Source organism: Haliaeetus leucocephalus, unplaced genomic scaffold, assembly GCF_000737465.1.
Source record: "Haliaeetus leucocephalus isolate CR32 unplaced genomic scaffold, Haliaeetus_leucocephalus-4.0 Scaffold148, whole genome shotgun sequence".
NCBI classification, from domain to species: domain Eukaryota; kingdom Metazoa; phylum Chordata; class Aves; order Accipitriformes; family Accipitridae; genus Haliaeetus; species Haliaeetus leucocephalus.
In genome coordinates, this window is record NW_010972584.1 from 613706 (window position 1) to 638943 (window position 25238).

Sequence of the window (25238 nt, forward strand, 5' to 3'; positions counted from 1 at the left end):
GTTTTCTTTGGACAAGCCAAATAATTTGCTTGTGTTGCTGTTTTAAACATCAATGAAAGGGTAATTTTTTGGAAGTGGAGAACTGCAAGCATGATTTAAAATTCCTGCTGATACAAATGGCCATGGCTTCCCTTGGTCACTAATGGAACTAATCTATGTTATAAAGATACCTGCCTCTTCAGAACAGTGCTAGTAGCTGAGCTCCAGAAAGGACTCTGCAGTTAAACAGAGAAGGTAGTATAAGTATCTGGATAACGGGATAGTGGTTTTTCACCTCTACATTAATGTTTGAATCCATAAGAGAAGCATTTAAACATCTGACAAAAACCTAGAAATCCTAGATAACAATGCTCAGGTTAAAGCCACAGGTGACAAAGATGCTAAGTTGATAAATTTAGGTGGTGTGTACGAAATGAATTGTTGGCCTTCATATACTTCCCATCTGAAAAGTGGTTAACTGCAGCATCGTGACTATCGTAGCTTTGTTGGCAGTCTCAGCAGAAAGGCCAGGGATTGGATGGGTCATGGTGACTGAACTATCCTCTCACCTCTAGAGGTGGTCCCTCCAGGACAGAGATGAGGCACATTGGTGGGGGCAGCGTGGGGAAGCTTGCATGGCTGCCGCCCATGCTGTATCTGTTCTGTGGATAAATAGAGGGCTTCAGCCTCCAGTGTTGTCAATCCAGCACCTTTCACCAGCACTAAATTAAAAAGAATATAAATAAATACCAAAAAAAAAAAAAAAAAAAGGAAAAAGGGGCATTGGCAGAGCTGCACATGTAATGTTTGTGAAGTACCTTGCTCCAGCCAGTGATACTGGTCTCTCATTTTCACAAGCATCAAATTCACCCAATTAAAAAACAAAACAAAAAGAAAAATCACCAAGGAGAAAAACAAAGCTGTATTACCACAGTGGAACTTAAATGTAAGGGCTTTTCTCATTACAAACAACTCCATTCCAGACAGCGGTGTTGTAATAACCAGAACTGTGACTTGCACACTGTGAAACACAGAGAGCACCTGGGACTTTACTAGAAGTGAAATCCCATAATCAGCGGGTAATGTCTGAATGCTGTGGTCACCTAACTTAAAAGTGAACAAAACTAGCAGAGAAGAAATGTTGTATCATAGGCTGTCAAAACGTGTTACTAAGAGTGAAGAATAAAATAGATATATATATTGAAGTATTTTTCAAAATCATTACTTCTCTTACTGTTTCCTCATTTCTGGTCATTTACACTGTCTAGTTCTCATCTCTGGGAGGTGCTGTTGGCTCATCCATCAGCACTATACCCTTTGTGGCATTTATCACTTTGGTTTCTAAGCAACAGCGAAGAATACAGTAAAGAGGGAAGTTGGTGATGCTGTGAAGTCATCAAGCTCAGAAAGAGTGTCACAGCCTGTCACTGCAAGCACTGGACTTTTAAAGTGGAAAATAGCCTGAAAGACTATGAGCACCAAAACCCCTCAGATCCCCCAAAAGATTCAGACCTCACATGCCAGCTGAGGCAAATCCATTTAAGGATGTCTTCCTGACATGACAGCCCTGTACTTAGTTCCATCTTCCCTTTCCCATTATGCTAGTTTCATCTGGTTACTTTACTATTTGAATTGTCATTATCTTCCTTCCAGCCCTTGGTGTAATAAGTGAAGCTATTTGCCTTTATTTGAAGATGTCCACTTCTCACCTTCCTGCTCCATCTGATCCTTCATGTAAATCACTTTGATGCATCTGTGTCATAACAACAGCCAGTCAATTAAGATTTTAGTGCAAGATTGAGCAAAAAAACCCCCAAGCTGGCCCAAGGGAAAGGGCCCTTCTCTGTATTCTCTGTCCATAAGGAGACATAGAGTTCCCCTGTATGGGAAAACAGGCTAAGAATTAAATTATCAGCTTCTATCTCTGACTATATCCTGGACACCTCCTTCAGATGCCTGTGAAAAGCAGTGTAGAAATTTGTGAACCTGCAATGGAGAATCCAAAATGAGAGGGGAAAAAAAACAAAAACAACTTTAATAAAGTCACCAAAGTCAGGAGATTGCATGGAGCGGTTTTACTTCAGCTCTGAGGCTTGGGAAGAAAATGATTAGCAGTATCAAGACCAGCTACTGTAACAGCAAAGGCAATATAAGTACCCTTAGAGTCTGTTTTTACATTTTTCCTTTCTTCAAGAATTTCCCATCAGGGAAGCCCTTCTTTAGCTCTAGTACTTAAAATTCATACCTTTCAACATTCATTGTACACATCTGCTTTTGTATACATACATTTCTGCTAAACTGCCTCAAGTTCTTTTTTGTGCCATAATTTCACTAAATGTGTAAAATGATTTTTTTGCCTTTGTCTTCATGATCTCTCTCTTAAGTACTGTACCAAAGACTATTCTTGTTTCCCTCTAGATTGCCTGCCACAATTTTGTGGCAGAACAATGGAAATCATTATGAAATTCAACTGCCTGAAACCAGCATGTGTTAGAGATACATTCCAAATACTGCTGGAAAAAATGATTAAATCAATTTCTGGAGAATGAAAAACATTTTTTAATAAATAATTTTTGAAGAGGCATTTACAGCTCCAAAAGAGAAACAGTGGTATATTTCAGTGTAGGTGATCTTTCACCAATAAGTCAACAGGGTTGCCAGTTTAGGGGATGCCTGCAGGTCCAGTTAACCCTTCATTTGGGCCCATCCATTCTTACCTCGAGCACTGGAAGGGGCAGAGTTAATCATCTGGGATGGTGCCGAATGAGTAGAGCTCAGGCTTGAGGTGGAAGGGCTAGCCTGGGACGAGGATAAAACAGAGAGGTTGGTGACTGAGCCTTGGTACCTGGAGTTAGGGTAAACAAGCTGCAGGAGGCAGAGAAATCATCAAGAGAGAACTGAGCAGGTCAGTGCATTAGATATTTACCTGTCTCAGATCACTCAGTGTAGCCTCTGTCTAGGAAACAGCTTCAGTGCAGGCCACTATTAACGTCCACTCAGGACTGTGGGAGTGATTTCACCGTCCCACAAACCAAGAGCCATACTAACTGCATATGTTGAACAGGTCAGATAAGTAACGTGCCAACTAAAATCTCACTTTCTGAAACCAAAAGTATGATCTTGGACCACAGTGTCAACTTTCACTGTACAAATACAGAAGATTCTTCCCAAAGTGAACCTAGCTGAATTACTCTGTCATCTTTCTTGAACGATGTTAGATTCTACCTATTCGGTTCTTTGAGAAAAATACCACAGGACAGATCCAAGCACGTGCTTAGGTAAAGTGTACTCCTCCTAAACATAACCCTCCAGAGCACGTTCAGTGCTGTTTCTAACAACTGCTCCTGGCTGTGCTAGAGCTGTACCTGCATGTGGTACATATCCTCAGCAGTCTCCCCGACAGAACTGTCTGTTAGGATAACCAGGTTTCCTGTTTCACTGGAGGTGTGGGACGACAGAGAGGACGATGAGTGTCGGACTGAACCAAGCAAGTTCAGTGGGCTGGAAAAAAAAACCAGAGACAGAACAGGGGCATAATTATTTTTTGAACCTGTGTTTTAATTTGTGAAGCCTGATTTTTGCCACACTAGTAAGTACCTACAGTTACCTACTGCTTTAGGTCACCTCTAGATGTCAAACACTTTTGAAAAATCAGGCCAAATAAGCTTAAACAAATCCATAACTGTGAGTAAATATGAAACAAGTGACAATAAGGTTACATGTAAGACGACTTAGTATGTAGGATGTAGAATTTCAGAATCCAAAGCCGGGTTAACATCACATCATGACACTGGGTGCCTATTTGTTTTGTTTATAACAGAACATTCTGAACCCATTCTCATTTTTAACGCTGAAGTATGATGAGTGGGAGCAGCTTAAAAAAAAACATTCCAAAGGAAGCCAAGCATGAGACACACAGGTCAAAATAGGGTTTTCCTTATTGCATCTGTTGGGCCTCAGCCTTACAGTTCAAGGCAACTTTGTAGCTGACAGTAAATTGATACAGTCCAGCTGGTGTGCAGGCTGCATGCTGATCTCACTCAAAATTAATTTTTATTTTGTCACTCTGAATCACATACACAAATAGATATTTTGTACACTATAGAATCTCCCTAGTTTGCCCTAAGAACTAAAAAAGGCTTTACAAAGTGAGAAATTTTGAGCAAAAGATGTTATCACCCAGACACCAACTGTCAACTGCGAAGCCACTGAAGTAGTATAAGAGCTACTCAGTTTTAATAGTAAAGAGAATGTCACCATCCTGGACTCACATACTCAAGACCAAGCTTCCACAGCTTTTCATGCCGGGCTTTAAAAACAGCTGAGCTATGTAGACCCACCAAGAGAAATAAACACGGAAGGACAGTTAAAATTTCATAACTTCAGTGACATTTCTGTCACTGTTTTTCATACTGGCATGGATATGTACAGTTTCAAATAAGCAATTCTAGCTGGATACAAAACCACTGTTTAGCCCTGAAAATCACAATTTTTATCCTCAATCATGATCTTAGTTTTTATAGATGGGTATTCAGTTTGAATAAGCATCCACATTTTCAGATGTTACTGTGAAGGCTCAGCCATGTTTTGGTATTCTGATCAAAACACCTTGGCAGCCTTTCTTATATCTGGGATCTGATTTGATCAGAATTATAAAAAACAATGATGTGAACATTTTTTTTTTTTTTGATCCTTAAAAATGAGTCCATATTGAGTTGGGTTCTACAACAAGCAATAAAACTTTCCTTTGATGGTAGATAAGGACCCATTTATTTGCTGTTTGCATAAGAGAAGTAGGAGAAGTTGGAACCTCCAAAGTCAGATTGAATATGGAGATCTGAGTGGCAGATGTGTGTTTCTGCCTCTACAGCAAGTAAAGTGATGGAGTAACACCTGGAGGTGTTCAGCATTTGCTGCAAATTGGTTTTCTCAACTTTTTGATTCCAATCCTCAAACTTTAATAATTAGCACTGAATGAAGACAAAAGGCTCTCTGCCAGAACTCATCCTGCTCCTCTTACAGTACTGTTAACCACTTCTTAGATCCTTGAATCTTAATGCCACAGTGTGCAGACATCCTAGATATTTCGGTAGAAAAAAATAGGGTACCTGTGTCGATGCATCAGCTTTATGCTCTCTGGGCTCATAGGTCCATGCGAAACCAGAACATTGCTGCGTGGTGTACTAGTGCCAGAACAGGCTGGACTCAGCTTATCCAAACCAGGTAACTCCTGCAAAGGCAACATACTTTAGCTAAATTGGTCACAGAAGATTACAAGCTTTCTTCTCAGGAAAATCCTGATCTGATTCAATGTTCTCTACAGTTATCCTGCATTTCCACAGGATAAAGAGCTTCAGTGCTTTACAACCCCATTCCCTGCTTATTTCCAATGACATTTTCTAGCCACTATTTCAGGAAATTGGGTGGAAAATAGACGCATAGTGTGGCCCAAATTACAGCCACCTACATTTTTCAAAAAAGAGACTCAAAAATACAGATCTTGTCCAAACTTTCAGGAAAGGCAGTGAACTCAAACTGGCAACTGCGACCTGTATGGATCTCATGTGCTTTAAAAAAGGAAGGCCATATTTTAAAATTCTGGTGCTGTTACTTCTGGCCATCCTTGCATAGTGTTCACTCCTAAATATGGAGGAAAAAGCCTTCAAGTTAGAAGTGCTAACACACATATTTCAAATAATTCTTTTACATTATAGAAAGATATCCTTTAGTTTGGTTGTGGTAATGTTCAAGATAGTGTCTAGGTATCCATAAAGATTTCACTATACCAGGAATAGGAGAATGCACTGCAAATTTCTGAGACCCACCTGGCAAAGATGTCTCAAGTATAATTGTCTCAGAATACCAATGTACAGCAGTGCACATATAGAAGGAAAGACATGATTCCTAGAGGATGATATTTGTACTTCTGGTATATAACGGGTGGTGTGAACCATGCTCTGGAGGCAGTTCCGTTGACTGTATAGGAACTATAGACCCATAATAGTGCATGTCCTCATCACCAGAGTTGGATGCCTAAAGTAACTAACAGGAATTTCTGTCACTGTTTATATAAAAACACTTCTGGAGGACCTAATCCATGTCATGCTACTTCAAATTACGGCAGTTCTTTCAAAGAGCTCAATACCTAACAATTTCTGTTAATCTTTCTTCCTCTGTTTTACATAATTTTCTGCTATGTAAGACAGTAACTGAAAATTAAGCTTTACAATTGTTTTGTGATAACAACAAAGAACATACAAATATTAATTCTAGTTTAAATTAAAGGCTAAGTTAACATATTTACTAGGACTTCCTTCTTGCACAAAAATCAAGAATTCTTTTGGTAATTTGGCAATCCAGTAGATTCAATCAATGTTGTATCAGCCCAGATCTTTTGTGAACCTTACTGCAACTGATAGAAGTTTAATCATAACTCTGAAAAATTCAAAATGGAAAAATGACTGTCAGCTTACATGGTACAGACTGGATCGCATCATCTGGAATTGGTCTATCAGTTTCTTATGCAGGGGACGCATTTCTGGGTGTACAAATTTCTCATGGACTGCCAGACCCACTCCTAAGACATGTACCTGTTAAAAAGAAAACATAACATCACAAACCTAACTAAAATCGTGTCTAAGAGACAGAATAGAAGCCTGTCCTGCAGTTCTGTCAGTGTGCAAGAAAGTACTGTAAAATATGCCACAGTTCATTTACAAGGCTGCTGATAATTAAAAAAGCCTAGGAGACCTGGCAAATTCATAGTACTTTAACAAGTACTTTTAAGTGTGAGACAAGTACATTTATGTCACGTTGGATTACTTTTGTTAAGAGATAACTGTAAAAAATTACCAGATTGATTCTCTTCTCCAGAGTGAACAGCATTACATCCTCACACAGATAATGCGTTTTGACAAAATTCCTTCCACCCAGTGTCAAAGAAGGGGTCAAAATTGCCAACAGACATTACTAAAAGGAGTTTCTGATAATGCAGCCGAACAGTGGCAGTGTGGCATGCATAGTCACTCTTTCTTTGCTCATTATTTATTTTTAAAGGTCACTTTTTCAAATGTCAAACATATATATTAGTGATTGAATGAGATTATATAAGCTCTCAGATGAAAGAAAATAGTAATGATAGCAGGCTTAAGATGTATATAATTCCCTACACGATCCAAAGTCTGTACAAACAATGACTAATTAATCTTCAAACATTCTCTTGAGGATTGAAGGGAGATAACCACTATCTTTATTTTACAGATGGGAAATCTGAAATGCAGTTAAGTGATTTGTTGAAGAAACAGGCCTAGTAGCTCTGCTCAGACTTGGACACATTGTTTAATGGAGTATATCTTGCCAAACTTTCAGTTAAGAGGGATGTGATTTGCTGATTTCACTCCCATCAAAGCATCCAGCTAGCTTTATCTATCAAGATGTTTCATGGAAAAATAAAACTGCAGATAATATAAATAGGCATTAAGTTTTCCCATGTAGCTCTGCCAGTTTAGTCCCAAGCCTGACCTGTCCTGTCTCTGATTATCTTTGAAGTTTTCTGGGAGGACATAATTCAAAATGTCAAAAATGAATGGCAGACTTGAAATGTGGCAAGATGTCTACTGGATAATAAACAGAGACAACAAAATTAATGTACTTTCAGCTGAGTTTCACCTCATGTCCCATAAGGTGAATGGCCTGTTCATAAACTCATTGGCTGTCTCCCCCCTGTTTTTTGTTTAAATGTACTTTAGGTCTTCTGTACCAAAATTCTTTGCTTCTGAATGGATCAGTTGGACCTAATACGTTTAGACTGACTGCTGATGAATCCAGACACTGTAGCAATGTCCTTTTGCATCTGAAAAAAGTACCTGTTCCTGCATGAGTTCCTTGAGCTGTGTGATCTTCTCTGCATCTCCAGGGTGCTTTGTGATATAATCTTTATCAAAAAAGGCCTACAGGAAAAGAAAAAAAAAAAAAAGCCTTCTGCTTACTGGAAGATATTTCATTGTAACTGGTGTCAAAGGATGAGAGGAAAAGGTTCAAAAATCTTTGGAAAACTAAATATATTAAGCTAAAGGCAGCAGCTCAATTTTATTACATTTAGCACTCTAGGATCCAGGTAAAGCTACAATACAGTTTTAGTAACCTAGATGATTCTGTTGAATCATGAATCCCACCAAGTTTCCCCATACGATAGTGATGAGCAATACCACTAAGCCTTGTATCATCCAGTTATTTGAATTTTATATAGTTTCATCCACGTAAGTGCCTAAAGTTAAAGGAATTAAGCGAGTAAAGTGATAACTAATGTAAAGCATGAAGAGCATTCTCTTCACAGCTCTGTAGGGAAGATGTGTCCCACACCCCTGGACTGCTGATGCCATTCTTCAGTATTTCACCCTAGACTTACCTTTTGCAATGTGGAGTTTAAGTAACAGCTTGCCAAAGATTATGACAGATAACATACTGCATATAAGATGATTTTAGGGTTACAATGAGTCTGAAATTAGGCTAGCAAAGATAATGGTTGAGTAGCACGAATTAGTGCCTTTCCCTGATTACAGGCCCAGTCAGTCTCAATTACCATGAGTCCCACTGCCTCTATTGCAAAATGGATTTATAATGTAAGCAGTATAAAAAAATCTGTTTCACTCTTTTACTTGCCAATTGAGGATTTCCAGGTAAGCCAAGTTTCATTCTTGAGAAACCCGACTGCCAACTGTACCTACTTCAATGCGATATCCCGACTCCAGCTTTCGATCCTCCTGTTGACATGTGGCTAGGCAAGCACTGATGCAGAATAACCAAGTAGGGGTTTTAACCTCACATCTAGATAACGCGCATGAAAATTTCTTATCTTATTAAGTCATACTCTCTTTGAAATAGAAATGGAAATAAAATTGAAAAAAGGTGATACTAAATTCAGAAGCAGAGCCTGTCTTACCTCCTGGTATCGTGCAATTCCCCCATTAACAGCTGCATCAATCACTCCATTCAGACACATGCTGAGAAGATTAATGTTACCATGCATTTGTTTATGCTGGTACTGGCTTATCAGTGTTCTCAGCTCCTGGTTTTTGTTCTCAACCACTTGAATGGCATTTTCCAAAGGACTTACTTCAACCTCAAAGGCAATAAAATATACTTTAATTCCATGGACACTTCACTGAGATTTATTATCTTCCTTGTAAGGAAATGATACTCTAGGATTGTTCAGTGATCTCTCAGTTTTTACTGCTTTGTAGAAAATCAGCTACATTAACAAACTTTACTGTTGGCAATGCTGTATTTCAGGTCACTGAGTTGCGATAACTTCTTTCTGTATACTGAAGACATGGCAACAATGCAATTATTCCATCTTTTTGGCACTGTCTCCATTATACTGTCATGTTCCCTCACATAATTCCCCTGCTTACATTCAGCAATTATTTAGACTCGGTGGTGGAAAACGGACATACTTAATCATTGGTAAACTTCATCATTTTACACTGCAAGATTTAAGTTGCCTATTCCATGTCCTCAGTAACTCATGATTTCAAACCCCAGTTACAGGAACTATGAATGTTACCAGTTCTCTTCTCTCCACTTCAAACCAACGAGAGATCCCAGGCAAACTGTGAGTCAGGGTCAGAGTGGTACGTTCAATCCACAAGCTCTGCAAAGAGTAATTGAGGATGTGAGGTACACAGTGACTCACAGTCACATCATCTGTACTCTTACTACAGGTGCTAAGGGGCTAAAGTTCAGAAAAGAATATATTAACGTCCCAAGCATTAACTTACTTTGCAGAATGTCATGCTGAAAGTCACTTGAACAACAAACCCAGAATTCAGTATGCTCTAAAGCAGCACATTCAACATTTCTATTAGTTTTTAAAGGTTGACCACCAGTTCTGTCATGGGAACCAAGATGACATTGTGGACATATATGGCAGTAAGAAAAAAAATTGCAGCCAAACAAAAAACCCCATCCTTCCTTCAAAATGCATTTCTCCTGGCACTAAAATAACTCATCTTTAACTGGACAATGCTTTAATTAGGTCAGGTGTGTAAACATTGCACTCAGTAGCTACTTGTTATTTGAGTTACTATAGTATCTTTGGCCATCAAATCAGGATTACTTGAAAGGCTGTATCTGCATAAAATACCAAGACAGTATTCACCTTGAAGAGCTTAACACTTAAACATGGCTTATTCACTACTTCTACCTTAAATTCATTCTCCTTGTCCTTTGGGCCTTTATGGAAGGGCCTGTCGTAGCGGAATTTCCGGATGTTGTTGACTCGGTAAAAGCTCTTTATGCGATCAGGGACACGGTCCATTTGCAGCACATCTATATTGTCTGGGATGGGAGTCACTGCATAGATCTGTAAATCTGTAAATTATGTAGTCAAAGAAAGCCACAGGACATCAAACAGGAAAGTTGTCTCTGCTGTGGGAAGAAACAGGATGGTGAATTCAGAAAGTCATCCTTCTCTCTGTTTTCTAACATTCTTTTGCAAGTGAAACAACAGAACGCCAGACTAGCACTACTAGGAGAGTCTACAGAGTTACATTACCTCACAGCCAGATTAACCAAAGAGGAAGATACCTGAGGATACAGAGGCTATGTAGTAAGACATCCAAAATACCTACAGCAGGCAAAATATCCAGTTCCTATTAATTACAGCTAGGTGCCTCATTTGTACAGGAACTTCCGTAGATCTTGATTATTTAGGTACCTAAATATCTAGCATTTCCCTTTGAAAAATTTCACCTTAGATACTTCAGCTTTGTCTACAAACGAAAGTTGCCCTAATTTCATCAATTTACAGTCCAGTTTAAACTAGTTTAACCTGTGTTACAGACAAGATCTCTGCAAGCATAAACAAACCGACCAAAATACACATACAAACAATCCCTCCATCTATGAAAGTATCAGTGTTATATAGCAAAGAAGACTGAAAAGCACGTGTTATAAAAGACAAGTGGGAAACAGCAACCCATTTCAGATTTCACTTGCTGCCAATATCCTTATAGTTAAAGTCCTGTGCAATATCCTTGCTGTTATCACACAAGCCAAACAGCAATGTTCTCATGACTAAAATCTCCAAAAGTCTCTACAGACCCATTAAACGTTACATGGTTCAGTCCTTAAATGTATATAGCATTGTATTGGTTGCATCAAATCACAGTACAGATTACCAATGAGAAGAATGAGATTCAAAGCCTTAGGTATAAAAGGGTTCAGCAGTTTAAAAGAAAGGGAGACTGCAAAAAAAAAAAAAAAAAAACAAAAAAAAAACCACCCCAAAAACCTGATGCAAAAAATAAACACAATGGAAAAAACCACTCTGGAATTAATATCAGTTTCTAACAAAACATTCTCCAAGAGAAGGTATTGGGAATACTTCTGATGACACCAAATGTGCATCATGGCAACGCTGTTGGTAAAGGTGACCAAGCAGATGTGACCAAGCACAGCTATTTCCCTTACACATCAAATATGACCTGCATTACTCCCTGAATAAAAAGTGACAGTTTTCTCCAACAATACATAGCACAATGAACCAATGAATGTCTAGTGTAGACAGGTGTACGGTTTTGTCCATATCCAGCTCTACCTAAGACACTTAGGAACTGAGGTATCCAAGTTGATGACCTTTTCAATACCTTCCTCCTCTGTGCTTTACCACAGTTCCTCTAATCATAGTTTGCCCATTCACTGAAGGATACATTGGGCATCACACTGCAATATAGAGTCATCTGGGTGGTTTGGATGCTGCATTGCAATGGCTTGTGGGAACTCACTTAGCATCCTCTGCTGGAAGGCTTCCAGCCTCTCATAGTCATGACCCCGACATACATATTCTTTGTTCTGCAAGAAGGACAAGCATAAATTAGTCTTCTTAAAAGTAAGTTAACTTCTGGCTTTTATCTCACTTTAAATTTTACTGCTTCAAAACCAAATATAAATGACAATGTCAATATGCTAATGTGAGAGTAAAATGTGCATTTAACACAGCTGATATATTTTATTCCTTCCTTTTTCTTTACAATGTATTTCATCAAGAATTGATGAATAAGTAGACTATTCCACTGATCTCTCAACAGAAAGATGCCTCTGATCCATACACACGTAGCGTTCAGTCCTACTGTCTTGTCTTATTTACTTTTCAGACAACTGAAAAGGGACTATTTTTTAATTGGACTATAGTGAAACTATCAACAAAAACTTAAGACTAAGTCACCAGCTCAGCTGTTCTACACTGGGAAGGCTGCTGTCAAATACAGTTTACACCAGATGGATAAAAGTCCTGAGGATTTCATAGAACAGAGGGAGATATATGTTTATCAATTATCCTTAGAGACAAGTTGTAACAGTGTTCACACAAATCATTGTTTAATCATTACTGTATTGTCATAGCCATACAATCCACCTCTTATCATGTTGAACAGTACATCCTCAGGAACTCCCCTGTCTATAGTGGAGTAATACGGAAAAGCCTTACCAAGAATTCTCAGTGGCCACTTAGCAAATTCCCCTTTAGCCCTAAAAGCACTTTCCTCTTGATGAACAAAATTTTTTTTCTGCTAGTAATGGAAAGTTTGCATTTAGATATGCCTCTTGGGGCATTAAACCACTTGTGCAGAGTTCTTGGGTGCTTTTTGAGCCATCTCAAACTTTGAATAGTGGGATACAGGATTTCTGAAGTCCTCAGTGTCATAAAGACTGTATTCCAGTGTCTTAACCCTGTTACCACAAAACACAATTTTGATTGGTGTTAATGTCTCCTGATGCAAGACCAATCAAAGCAGGCAAATTCTGTAATTCTGGTGGTTTTAATTCTCATACACTTAACAATAACTAGAAGTACAGGGAGATTTTTCACCTTCATAGAACAAAGAATCCCAGCAAACAAGAACAGTCCCCCCCCTTCTATTTCTTGCATTTAGAAGCTGCAGTATATGCAATAATGTTTTGTTAATTGCACTGGAAAAGGGTTCTGGCTGAGCAGTTCTTGATCTTGTAGCAAAATCAAAGAGAAAGAAGCAAAACCCAATCATAAAACACAGCCAAGGAGTGCAGTTATCTTTGGCTTTGCATTTCAATTTTATGGAACAGATCTCATGTTCCAGCTGTGACATATGTCACTTTGTATGCATCAGTCACAGCAACCAATGAACTGGGAGAAAAATTGCATGATGAATCTTGACAGTTCAGTCTGTAATGCCCAAACTTTGCAGCTATTATTAAATTTGGAGTGAGTCCATGTTTGAAGGTGAATCTCTTCGTGACACTTCCTGCATTCTCTATTTTAGCTTTTGATCGCAGCAATCCACAAAACTGTAAGCCTATAAAGAAAGTTATTGTGATTCTAAAAATAGTGCCTTGAAAACACCTCAAAGCTAAATTTATTAGACTTTTCAGACAGATGCCAACACAAGATCTCAGAATGTGGGTTGCCAGGCCTTACTTGAACTTCTTGTAGGTGGAAGACATGGACAGTTTTAATTTACTTATGCAGGAAGGCTAGAAATAGATGCAGCATTCATAGAAACATGAACAATGACTTCTAGACAAAGGGTCTTCAAAATCAAAGATTGTAGAAAGAAGTGGTTATTTTCTGTCTTAAGCTATACAGCAATAGACAAAACTGAGAAAAGGCCGAAGAGTTATTTGATCACTTTAAATCCCTCCCATATCCATTTGAAAATTTTAAATCCATGTAAATCTTTTTCTTCTCTAGAATAGCTGCTTCCAATCTCTTTACTGTGTGATCCATGCTGATGTGATTGCTAATGGGCTTAGTCTGTGCTTCGCAATATGTATGCTGTATGGATCATTAGAGAGAGAAAGGAGGAGGATGACTTTTAATGAGATTGCTACATTAGTAATCTGCTATCAGAAGTACTGCTACCAAATATAATTGCAGAATTAACAAGGATTATAATTATGTACGCTCATGTTTGCTGTTAATGTCTCCAGCCAAGTATCCACATTGTTACACCGTTTTGCAAAAAGAGTAAGTGCTGTGCACTGAAAACTCGTGCAGTGTTAAACACATAGGCCATGCAGGATCCAAGATAAAACTGTAGGATTCATAATATAATAAAATAAGTTAGATTCACTGATACTACTTCAAATGTAGGAATGCTTATGTGCCATAAGGACTTCGTTGTCATTCATTTTCTGAAACATCTGTTGTTAGATATAAAAAAAGAAATTGGCAGTTTTCTCTGGAGATCTTCATGAAAGGGTAGCTACTGCTTCATGCTGCAACAGTTGTCATTTCCTCAGATTCCTCTGCAGGTGTGTTCTGCACACTGACTGAGGCTGTTACATTATGGCACTGTTCAACTTCAGCTTTAAATAACATGAAGCCTTATCCACTGGTATTTTCACCTTGATTAATTCCAACTTGTCTTTTACTTCCCCTGCTCCTGTTTCCATTAAAAGACTGTAATTAAACACCAATGTTTAAATCTTAGTTAAAGAAAAAATATTTAGTAATCAGAGGGAAATTTAAGAGTGCAATTTTCAAAATGGTACACAATTTGGCTTTTTATAGCTTCTTACTGTGTAACTCAAGAGTGGTGCCATCTCTTGTCAAACCATTTCTTTAAAGAGAACACAGAACATGCACCTCCAGTTCTTGAAAGCATGTTTTAAGTTAGTTTGTCCCGTCAAGCTAGATGGCATCTACCATCAATTTTCAGACAGCTCTTAGAGCAGTTGTCAGATTATATTCCTTCCTTGCACTGAACTAGCAACAAGATATCGTATGAACAAATATCTGTTTTAGGTTTGGTTCCTCATTAGGAAAATAAGATCATTTCACTTTTTAAATGGGTTGCAGACCCAGCTGATCCTGTATACACCAGCAGACAATAAGCTCAAAGTGAGGATGTGTCCAGAGAAGCTGCTAGGCTTTTTGTTGAAGAGAGGAAATGTTCACTTGTAGATAGCATAAGAGAGTCATCAGTCTGGTATTAGAATCATTCTGTCATGTGAGACTTTTTAAAGTGTGATAATTTGAGATGATGAAAATAAGTTGAGTAATGACCGAAACATTGCTGCGACACAGCATTTCGCTTAATATAGCGGCAATTTGTGGTGCATCTGCAGATTGTCAAAAATACACATAGGCGTGAGTCAAATTTCTGATATCTGGTCTTAAGAAAATTACCAATGGACCACATCCTTCAGTTCAGCCAGAAAGCTGTTTCTACTTGTGCAGGAGTAAAAAAATAAGCTGAATGGCAGACATCATATCTCCATGACAAAAATACAAAGCCTTAACTGCTACTCTGAGCCTGGTCACTTTGTCATATTTTGTACAAGTCTGGCTTACCCGCAGGAAAAATGGGAATTTCCGACCATAAAAACCAACTCTGAAAAACTCAGGTTCTAAGCGCTGCTGTTCCATGATGTTATCATAATAGGTAGCTTCCATTTTCTATGGAGGAAAAAGATAGCTGCTATCAGACACTTAAAACATCAGAATCTCAAGACACATTAAAATATCACATTACTCTTTTGCCCCCACAATTTTTTATGAAAAGACTGAAATTATTTTAAAGATAAAAATTATTAATTAAACAGTCTACATGGTGGAACAGACTGTAGTACCATCATACTCATTTTGCATTTTTGGAGATGACATACGAACATTTTTCTGTTGTAACTCATTTTAAATTAAACAGGTCTTGCATGTAATTTTCTTTGCATTGCAGAATTAATGGCAAAGCTGAGATGAAGATCTATGTTGCCTGGCTCACAGTGTCCTTTTCTCTCCTATAGCTCAAATCTATACCACTGTCTGGAAAATTATATCAATTCAATTGGTTTTGCCTTAATTGAGTTGAGGGGTATGAAAAAGGATGAAACAAAATTAAATCTTCTACAGCTCTGTGCACCAGTAGCTTTGACATGGAAGAAAAAAGGTTTGGAAAAAGTAAAAGGACTTCTCTCTAGGTCCAATTACTAGTATTGTGGCACTGTGCTAGCATTTATATCAAGAATGGGATTTCAAGACCCCTTGCCAAACTGAATCTCAGTTGAAAGGCTCACAGGAATTTCACTATAGCAAAAAGATAGCTTTTTAAAGAGAAGAATCAGTTTGACATCATTGCTGCCACTGCAGGGTTCGAACCCTAACAGCAGCTTTGACTTAGAATATTGCATCAAGGTTTTGTTCTCGGTTCCCACACATATTAACTCCTTTTCTAAAATGGAGAAGGTCCCAAAAATTATTGCAGGAAGAATAAAGGAATGTGTTGAATGATGTGAATAGCATAGACGAAAACTCTTTAGAGTGGGGAGAAATTCAAGTCAGTTCAGGTCAACACATAGTTAGGAAACTTGAACAGAAAACAGATCGCACACAGGTGAGCAAAAGGATGACGTGAATTGGTTATACTGATCAGCTGAGAAGCTCTTCACCTGGCTAGCTGATTAAATCCAAATAATAAAGAGGCAGCAAGAATAGCTAATTTACCGATGTTTTAGGGAAGAAAGTCTTGATGCATGACTTGACTACGTCTTTAGTAAGTTTGTTTGCTCATCAATTATGATCACTTTACGGATACAGTATTTCCTGTGTACCATGATAAATTTTCACACTGTTCTATTTTAGATGTCTACAATAAACAAGTGCACAACCAAGATGGTCACTGGTACTCTCTTTAGGGCCACTTGGAAGAAAAGAAGTTCTTCAGAAGTGCAGTTCCTGAGACCTAGTTAGACAGCTATCTTCAGATGAGAATAAATTTGAATTTTTAAGGGAATTTAAACCACTGTGTATAAGAATACATCAACATAGCGTAAATCTTAAATTTGGGTATATGCATGCTACCCCAGGGGACAAAAGCAGATGAACTATTTTCACATTTAAAAAGCTTTTAAATAACAGCCAGAATGTTTACTTTTTCCAATTAAAGCACAATGCTGCAAATGTGCCTTGATTTCATCATGTGTTTGGTTTTACTGGAGGACCAGATTATTGTAAATTGATTAGAAAGCCAGAAATGTTTGCCTTCTCCATTCTTTCTCTCCTGTTCCTCTTATGTCAACTGAGGCACAAGCTGTCCTTGATATTTTTTGAATTAAAATGAAATATCAATATATCATTTCTTTAAAAAGAAAAAAAAAGAACGATATTTTATGCAAAAACATATATATAAATATGCAATTGCAATAGCAAGCCCAGCTCCTGTGTGTGTGCTGTCTCTATATGCTCATGGGAATTTACTGCTAGCAGACTTAGGAATTGCTTCAGTGGACCTATGAAGTCATCGAAATGAGTCAATGGCAAAGGAGTCACTGTAAATGCATGCAGCTGTACAGGGAATATGATGATTTTTTTAAATTCAGAACGTTCTGACAGGAGACCAAAATTCCCTGGGGAATGACATGAGAATCTGCAAGGACAGGAGCCGCTGCTACTTACCCGAATCCAGCTGAGGCTCTGATAATCATAGAGACTTTCATACTGTATGGCCAGTTCTCTGCACAGCGGGATTCCAAACTCCCAGCTCTGTGAAACCAAAGCAAATCACACTCACAGCAAACAGAATGTTATTGTCAACTCAGCTGAGAGGAATATGGAAATTCAATTTTGGGAATTCATTTGGTATGAAATGCCAGGGATTAGATCTGAAAATCCAATGTATTGAAACAGTTTCCATTAAATATCACATTAATTCCTTCTTCAAGATGGTAACAGAGGCATATGTTCCATTGAAATTAGACACATATACTGCTCATTACTGACAGTTCACTCATGAGACTGGTAACTTATTTAGAGAAAGATAATACAAATAACAATTTTTCTTCTTGTTAGACACCCCTTCAGCCCACCCCCAACATCTCCTTTGCTTTCTGCACTAAAACTCGTGGAGTAAAGAGTTAGGGAATAGCTCCCAGCAAAGCGCTTTCCTTCCCAGCGCTGCTACTTCCTACTGAAAGCATGAAACTGTCAAGCAATGGGAAACACTAAAATGCAGAGACAAAGCATCTTCAGAACTGACCTGCATTATTGCACTGAGTGAACATCCATATTCAGCACTGAAAGCAAAACTCATTTCTTCAACTTACAGTCTGCATACAATAAATCTTTTCTAGTACACCATACTCATCACCCTCAGAGGTAAGGAAGAAAGAGACTGAATTTGGGCAAACCCACATTGAGAGAAAGACTCCCATTACCTCACTTAGTTTTTTTAGAGTGCTCATTTTACACCCTTGAACTGAAATCTCCTCTCCCATCATCTTTTACCTGCATAGGTTGGAAGCCTTTTGGGGGAACAACTGTTTCTTACCACACTTATGTAAAGGATCTAGAACACCAAGGTCTCAGTTGAACCTTTATTGGATTAACTCTTATGCATTACTGGTTATTGGTAACAGTAATTAAGAGTAATTATGTAAAATACTAACACTTAATATGGAAGAAGTTTTTCTGGTTACATGTACCTTCACTTAAAAAAAGTGAATCTCTACACTGATTCAGTGTATTAAGTACTTTACAATGCTTCCCTTTATGCACACACATTTGTAGTGTCTGTTCTCTCACCCTTAATATCAGCAAAGCTTTTTTTATCTGAATAGCAAAACCAGTAAGTGTAAGAACTTTTTTGTTAAAAGAAGGGATAGTTGTAAGAACTAAGAAGGCAAAAATAATGATCGTACATCTCTTTAGCTTCAGTTAATTACAAAAAATTATATGAGAAATTGCTAAATAAAAGATTCTTTCAGAATCAATTTGGATATTCTGATAGTATTAGTAGTTTGGGATGATGGGAAGCCTGAGATTTATTTAGATAAATACAATACATACAACAGGAAATGAACTGAAAGACCATTTACTTGACTACTCAGAGTTTTACTCAGGTTTTTGTGGTCTCGAATTAACAGGATTTTTGCTGTGGATTGTCAAAAGTCCATGACATACAAACTGACACACTGAATTGGGATCAACAACATTAGCAAGGTGAGTGTTTATATTTGCAAACACAAATACCATTGTGCTTTTAAATAGGTTTCAATATTCTTTACAGAGATATTATACATAGATTTTCAGTCCTTAGTTGATCTATATTTACTTGAAAGAATGAAAAAGAAAAGTCTCTTCTAAAACATCTGGCCAGAAATAAATGGTTTTTGTCACACAGAGTGTGAGCAGAGTCTCACTTCCAGATGGGATGCTGTGGCTAAAGTCTACGTAAGTCTCTAATCTGTCTTCCAAATAGAAGCAGAAAGCTAGCTGTCTTTCTTCCCTTGAGGTGATCCTAAAGATGTAACCTTTTCCTGCTCCTTTTCTGATGTGAATTAAATTAACAACATGTAACCACATCTTATTTCTCTTTATACCAGCTCTTCTACGTGTACCCTGATACTATTCCTGTCATCTTAACTCAGTCTTTCTCTTTGTTTCATTTAGACTTCCATACAGAGAAATTCCGCTGTGCTAGCTGAATATTCTATAGATACGAGATGAGATAAAGAAGCGAAGAAACACAATATACAGGTAACTTCTTAGAGAGAAAAGAGTCTGCAGATATTTGAAAGGAAAAGAGAATGAATGGATATCTGAGTCCCTGGGATCCTCAGTTTTAAAATCGGTGATGTTAATGGGTACCATCTTCACACTGTAGAAATTTAATATTGAATTCTGTGTGCTATGCAAGTGTCACTTTCCTCTAAAGCATCATTCTTCCCCCCTTCAAATAATTTCCTAATGTCTCCACTGTTAATTTCCCTCATTATTGCTTTCTGTTTTGCTGATGTCTGATCTGTTTGCATGTTCTGTATTATGTCCTTCACTTGAAAAGCACATTCATATGACATTTAATGCAGCTTTCTTCTACGGCACCAGCAACTCTCTGTTGAGTGCTACTGACTGCACACAGGCAGGCACAGATACAGACAATCAAAGTTTATGAATGGCAACCTTTATTTACTCACATCCCAGTGCGCAGATTTCTTTTGCAAATATGATTCACATGAGGGTGCACAAGAGAAATTAGTTCAAATGTTGGGTATAGAGCACATGATCTAAAAATAAACTGCTTTGGAAATACAGCTTTGGGTGTCTCACAGCACATGGCTGGCACTAAGGAGAATACACACTGTGAGTATGAGATGCTGTGATGGGAGCTGGTCAGTTTTTAGTTAATAAAATCTAGCAGTGAACTGGACAAAAAAGGGTTGTGTAGTTTTCAAGCTATTGCTGTCCAGAAGCATGATCAATCAGGTTCAAACTGTTCCATTCACAGTTGTCTTCAACTAGAAAACCTTGAGTTTTAACAGATAAAATCATAACTGTGAGTTAAAAAAAAATAATCTTCATTTAAAATTATGCACACACTGCCGACTGAGCCATAAACCAATTCAAAGCATAACAGAAATCAGTAGGAAGGAGCACACGACCAGAGTGAAGGCTAAAAGGGCTTTGGAACACCTTGTTCCTTCCCAACACAGGGTTGCTACCGACAATATTGAGAATGGGAGTTACTCAATTCTGCACCCCACTGCAGTGCTCCAGGCCTGCCATAGGCCATGCCACCACTCCTTGCCCTCCACTGGCACGCCCTTTATGTCAAACTCACAAGACAGTCTTGTGGCCAGTTTTCCCCCATTCCTGTGCTGAGAAAATTTTTCCATTAACAAATGCAGAATTTTTACACCCTTTTCATGCTGCTTTGACCACCTTACTTAGTGGAAGATGCCAGGAGCAGCATGAGAAACTTAAACTCTAGAAATGCAACTGAAGGACACAGAACAACAAATTCCACTCTTCAGGACCTGAGGAGGGACCATCTTAGGGTAGTGCAGAAAGAAACTATCAGACACAAGTTGAGGGAAGCAAGTTTCTTCCATTCCCTGAGCTGTTCCCTGTTACACAGCAACAGAAAAAGTGCTGAAAAGCAGCAGGAGGATTTGGCTTCTCAGCATCTTTCACTTCCACAGTTTGAGTGTCATACACACTGCTTAAGTGGATTATTTAGTCATTCAGCTACCATTTATAATAAAGGAGGATTAAAATACAAAGTCAAGTAACTCCAAAAACATCCAGTGGGGAAAAAACCTCAAGAGGTTAACAGTCTATAATCTGTTAGGAGTTTTATAGCAAAATTACATCCGTCAAGTTTTTACTCCCCTTCAGTGCATATATGGATTGCCTGTTTTTGTCAAAAATACAGGTTCACTTGTTTTACATAGTCTGTATATCATCTTTTTCTAGTCAGACAGTATGGTACTACAATATTTGCACAAGTCAGTAATTTATTTTTTTTAAGTGCAGTCTGAAAAACTGAAAATTTCTGAAACTAAAAAGAGAACCATATTCATTATTATTACACAAGAACAATTCTGGCCAAAAAGAAAAAAATTCTCCTTAATTAATCACTTCCACATAAATAGGCCATTTCTTCCTACACACAGGAATCTGACTTCCTTTTGCTGGTTCTGTAGAGAATGTCTTTGCCATGTGCAACTTTCAGTTATCAGGGCTAGGAAAGGATTATCAGGAAGGGCAACCCCATATGAACCAAATCACATTTGTATTTAATGCCACTGTCATTACCATCACAGGCAAAACCAACCGTGAGGCGCACATACAGACGTTATCTTCCAATAATGTAAGCTGTAGGAATTTTTCTAGAGGAGGGAAAAAATTGAAAATATTCTGACAGATGATATCACTTTCAAGGTTCACCTCTGAAATGTTCCCAAAACACCATGTCACAAGGGACTATAACACCTATGTCTGCAGTAATTAAAAAAAAAATTATTCTAGGAAAAACATACTGAATATGTGAAATTGGAATGTATTGATTTTCTTCTTGGGCAATGGATGGGACTGCACTTTAATTGAAAGCCACTTTAAAATAACAGTGACACTGGAAAGACTTAAATCTTTTTTAATAAAGGGACTCCTACAGTCTATTGCCTGCCATTTACTTCTATAGGTTAGAAACAAAACAAGCCCTAAAGTGAGTCATAACACAGCAATTTGCATAGACAACTACAAAATGCAATCCCACCCCCCAAAGCTAAGGAACTGGCATTCATAGAGCTTTTTGCCATATCAGGTGATCGAAAGTTTGGTTTAAAGGTATAAAAATGTTTTGGTGTTTCTCCTGTTGGCCTACCTAAACTAGTTCCAAATGTTATACATAATGAAATACCCATACCCATTTTCTCATCTGTTTTTTCATCCAGAGAGCCAAGAAGCAATCTGTCAAGTAATAAAACCTTTTGATACAAATTTACTTCCAGACTACTGAACTGAGATGACAGGCCTGCAAGCCCTAAGTAGGTCAGGAAAAGGGAAGGAAGCTGCTGGAAGAGAGAAGAAGTTGGCATACCTTCCCTTTGTTGAAGTAATGGATAATCTTACGGCACAGACCTTCCTTACGTTGCCACTCTGACTGAGATGGATAATGCAGGAACTCTCTCAGAGGTCTGTCCTCCCACTGAAGCAACTCACAGTACAAAAGCAAAGTAAATGCAGCCTCTGTTGGAAATGCAATTATTGAACACTGAATCAATGACAACAAATAAATACAGCCATTAGGTTGAAAGGTCACTAGACCTGCTTCTTAAACAGTCTGGAATTTCTGATTTACAATTTGAGAAAAAATTCTGAACTCTCATTAAATCATTAAATTATTAAATTACTTAAAATAGCAGGACAAAGCTGACTTTTAGGAACAAATCTGTCAAGTTTCTTTTTACTAACTACTTGATTTAAATGCACAGTCAGATATTCAGATATATCACTATATTCAGGGCCTGCAGCTGTAAACAGAGCTTGGACAACAGAGAGTTAGAGTCTATACACTTTCTTAGAGCTCCCTAAATTATACAATGCAAGGAAAATACAGCAAATGATAATATCATGGTGGTTTTGTGATTTTAATCTTCCTCTAATTTTGATTCCATTGTTGTGATTTTTTTGATCAATGTTCCTTGTACGACACTTTAATGTAAAATTCAGGGTGTAACAGAATAGTTGTATGGTTGTGTGGGCATAGATATATATTATTTTACTTGAGGGAATGAGCTGGACCTCAGCTTCTTATCTTCCCAACTGCCCTAACTGATTTATACCATTTTCTTCCAAAAGAATGAATCAGATATTATGAGCATAACATTGGGAGAGTCAAACACTTTCACCAGGATTTCTAGCAGACCCCATATGATGTCTTACTAACCTGTATAGTTCTCAGCCTGTAAGTGCATGTCACACAGCTTGTGGATATAGCGGATGTACATCTCTTCCTTGTTAATTTCAGATTTATAGAAATTCTGTGAAAGAAAAAAAGAGTTGTTACCTTATTAAGACTTCCTTCATTCAAGACAATCAGCAGGATCTGTGTACGTATAAAGGTATTGAAAAGAGAATACATTATTAGTGCAAAAGAAAAGTAATAATTATTTTCATATTCAGACTGATTTAACCCACCGATTTTATCATGTCATGATTTTTTTTCATAATGAAGGTAGGGAAAAGCTGAAAGAAAAGGCAAGAGAGGTTGTAGAACACACTGTCACAGGGATACGCAGAACTCAGCTGGAAAAGGCCCTGAAGAACCTGACATCTTCGGCCCTGCTTTAAGCACGAAGTTGGACCAGAGATCTGCATAGGATCCTCACAATCCCTGTCATTCTGTTCTATCACCCCAGTGCTCGGATTCTGAAGCTGTACTTGCCTGACACAGATTTCTATCCCAACCTTTCCCATGCCAGTTTCAACAGCGTTGCACAGTATCACAAAGAGATAAAGGAAACATCTTTACCATAAGGTTAACAGTGCAGCCGATTTTCTTGTTTTCTGTTTCATCTCCTTTCATACAGTCCCTAAGAAAGCAGAGCAATGTTAAAACATACATCTGCAAAAAAAGTCCTTTTAAAATGAATTTGAAGCTATCTTATCCTCCAGAGTCCCCTTGGAACACAAACAACAGTTAATCATACACTCTATTTTATAAAGTTCCTCTAAGAAAAATTTCTGTATTATGGCTTAAATGATGAGAGAACTGAGTGTCCTCTTACATGTCTGCATCCGAGAACCTGAAATGACTGCTACTTCATTTCTTACAAGGATCTGAACAAAATCACCATAGTCACTAAAAATCATCTGAACGAACGAGCTAGTATAAAAGTGAAAAACTATTATTTATCTAAATGTAAATGTTTAGTGGTTTCCTAGTCAAAAGATTAGCTTTCACAAATTCAGTTATCCAGTGTAGTGTTGGCATGCTGAAAGGTGGAACCTGAGTAATTTAGACTAGATTACTAACTTTTTCATAGATAAGTTAAATCACAGAATTTATCTTTAGTTTCTGGAATATTTTAGAAATTATTTCCATTCAAGCAGTACAAAAAGTTAAAGGCTTCAGAAATCACTAATCTTGACTCGAGAGTGTCACATTCATTTGTAAAGAAGAGACAAAATTTTTAAAGCAGTGACACAGCAAAATGTCTTGAGAACTACTGTGTCAACTAACTGGCAGCTGGACTGCAAGAGATGCCTGTGTATTTCCAAATTTTGATGTGGTTCCCTGTTCTGCTCTGGGAATGAAAAAACCTGCTATGTATTAAAAATCAATTAAAAACTGGTATCTGTTCCACAGTTAGGCACGAAAATGTCTATCTGTGTATCAACATTGTGTTGATAGCAAATTTCATTTAAAAAAAAAAAAAAAAGGCTCCCTTGCTGGACTTGCATAGTAATTGTAAAGCAGCTGTTGTCAGGAAACAAACAGGAGATTGGATCAAACTGGTAAGGATAACAAAAAGAGCAAACTAAGAAGCACAGAAAAGGATTTGGGATTGCAGAATACCCAGCCTAGTCACAGGTTTTCACCTATACTGAGCAGCAGCAGAAGAAAAAATTATTTGAACTCTTGTCAGTAGGCTAAAGACAGAAATATTGGGGGCAGTTCTATATAGTTTTAAATTGTCTATTGTTCCATAAAAACAACTCTGAGTGTGTGTGTAAATGTATGTGTGTGTATATATATCTATGAAGCTAAAATATTTTCTTGTAACTGAATCAAAGCTCAGCTGCATTGACACAATAGTCTTGCAACCTTCAGTCTAAAACTAAACAAAGGATGCCTAATTTATAGTGGAGTCTTCCACATGACTCATCAGCTGACATGTCAGACTTTCCTCAGATGAAAAGTTTTCCAACCCTGTGTATCTAGATGAGACATTCAGCACATCTCGATTCAGTGAGGCATTTGAGATCATTCTTGCATTTAGCATCT

General features: G+C 37.8%; 1 protein-coding gene across 1 annotated transcript in view; it reads right to left on the reverse strand.

The window, feature by feature from the left end:
• The window catches only part of DOCK3 (dedicator of cytokinesis 3), a 200925-nt gene that overhangs the window by 9921 nt on the left and 165766 nt on the right, over window positions 1-25238 (reverse strand). Inside the window, exons 35-48 of the mRNA XM_010561625.1 lie at window positions 23763-23823; window positions 23178-23271; window positions 22329-22477; window positions 17408-17494; window positions 15311-15415; window positions 11691-11832; window positions 10184-10350; window positions 9545-9631; window positions 8921-9100; window positions 7845-7928; window positions 6453-6569; window positions 5088-5209; window positions 3345-3480; window positions 2697-2844 (exon numbers count right to left, since the gene is read on the reverse strand). Of these exons, the coding sequence (XP_010559927.1) occupies window positions 2697-2844; window positions 3345-3480; window positions 5088-5209; window positions 6453-6569; window positions 7845-7928; window positions 8921-9100; window positions 9545-9631; window positions 10184-10350; window positions 11691-11832; window positions 15311-15415; window positions 17408-17494; window positions 22329-22477; window positions 23178-23271; window positions 23763-23823 (1679 nt within the window). The remainder of the gene's footprint in view (window positions 1-2696; window positions 2845-3344; window positions 3481-5087; window positions 5210-6452; window positions 6570-7844; window positions 7929-8920; window positions 9101-9544; window positions 9632-10183; window positions 10351-11690; window positions 11833-15310; window positions 15416-17407; window positions 17495-22328; window positions 22478-23177; window positions 23272-23762; window positions 23824-25238) is intronic.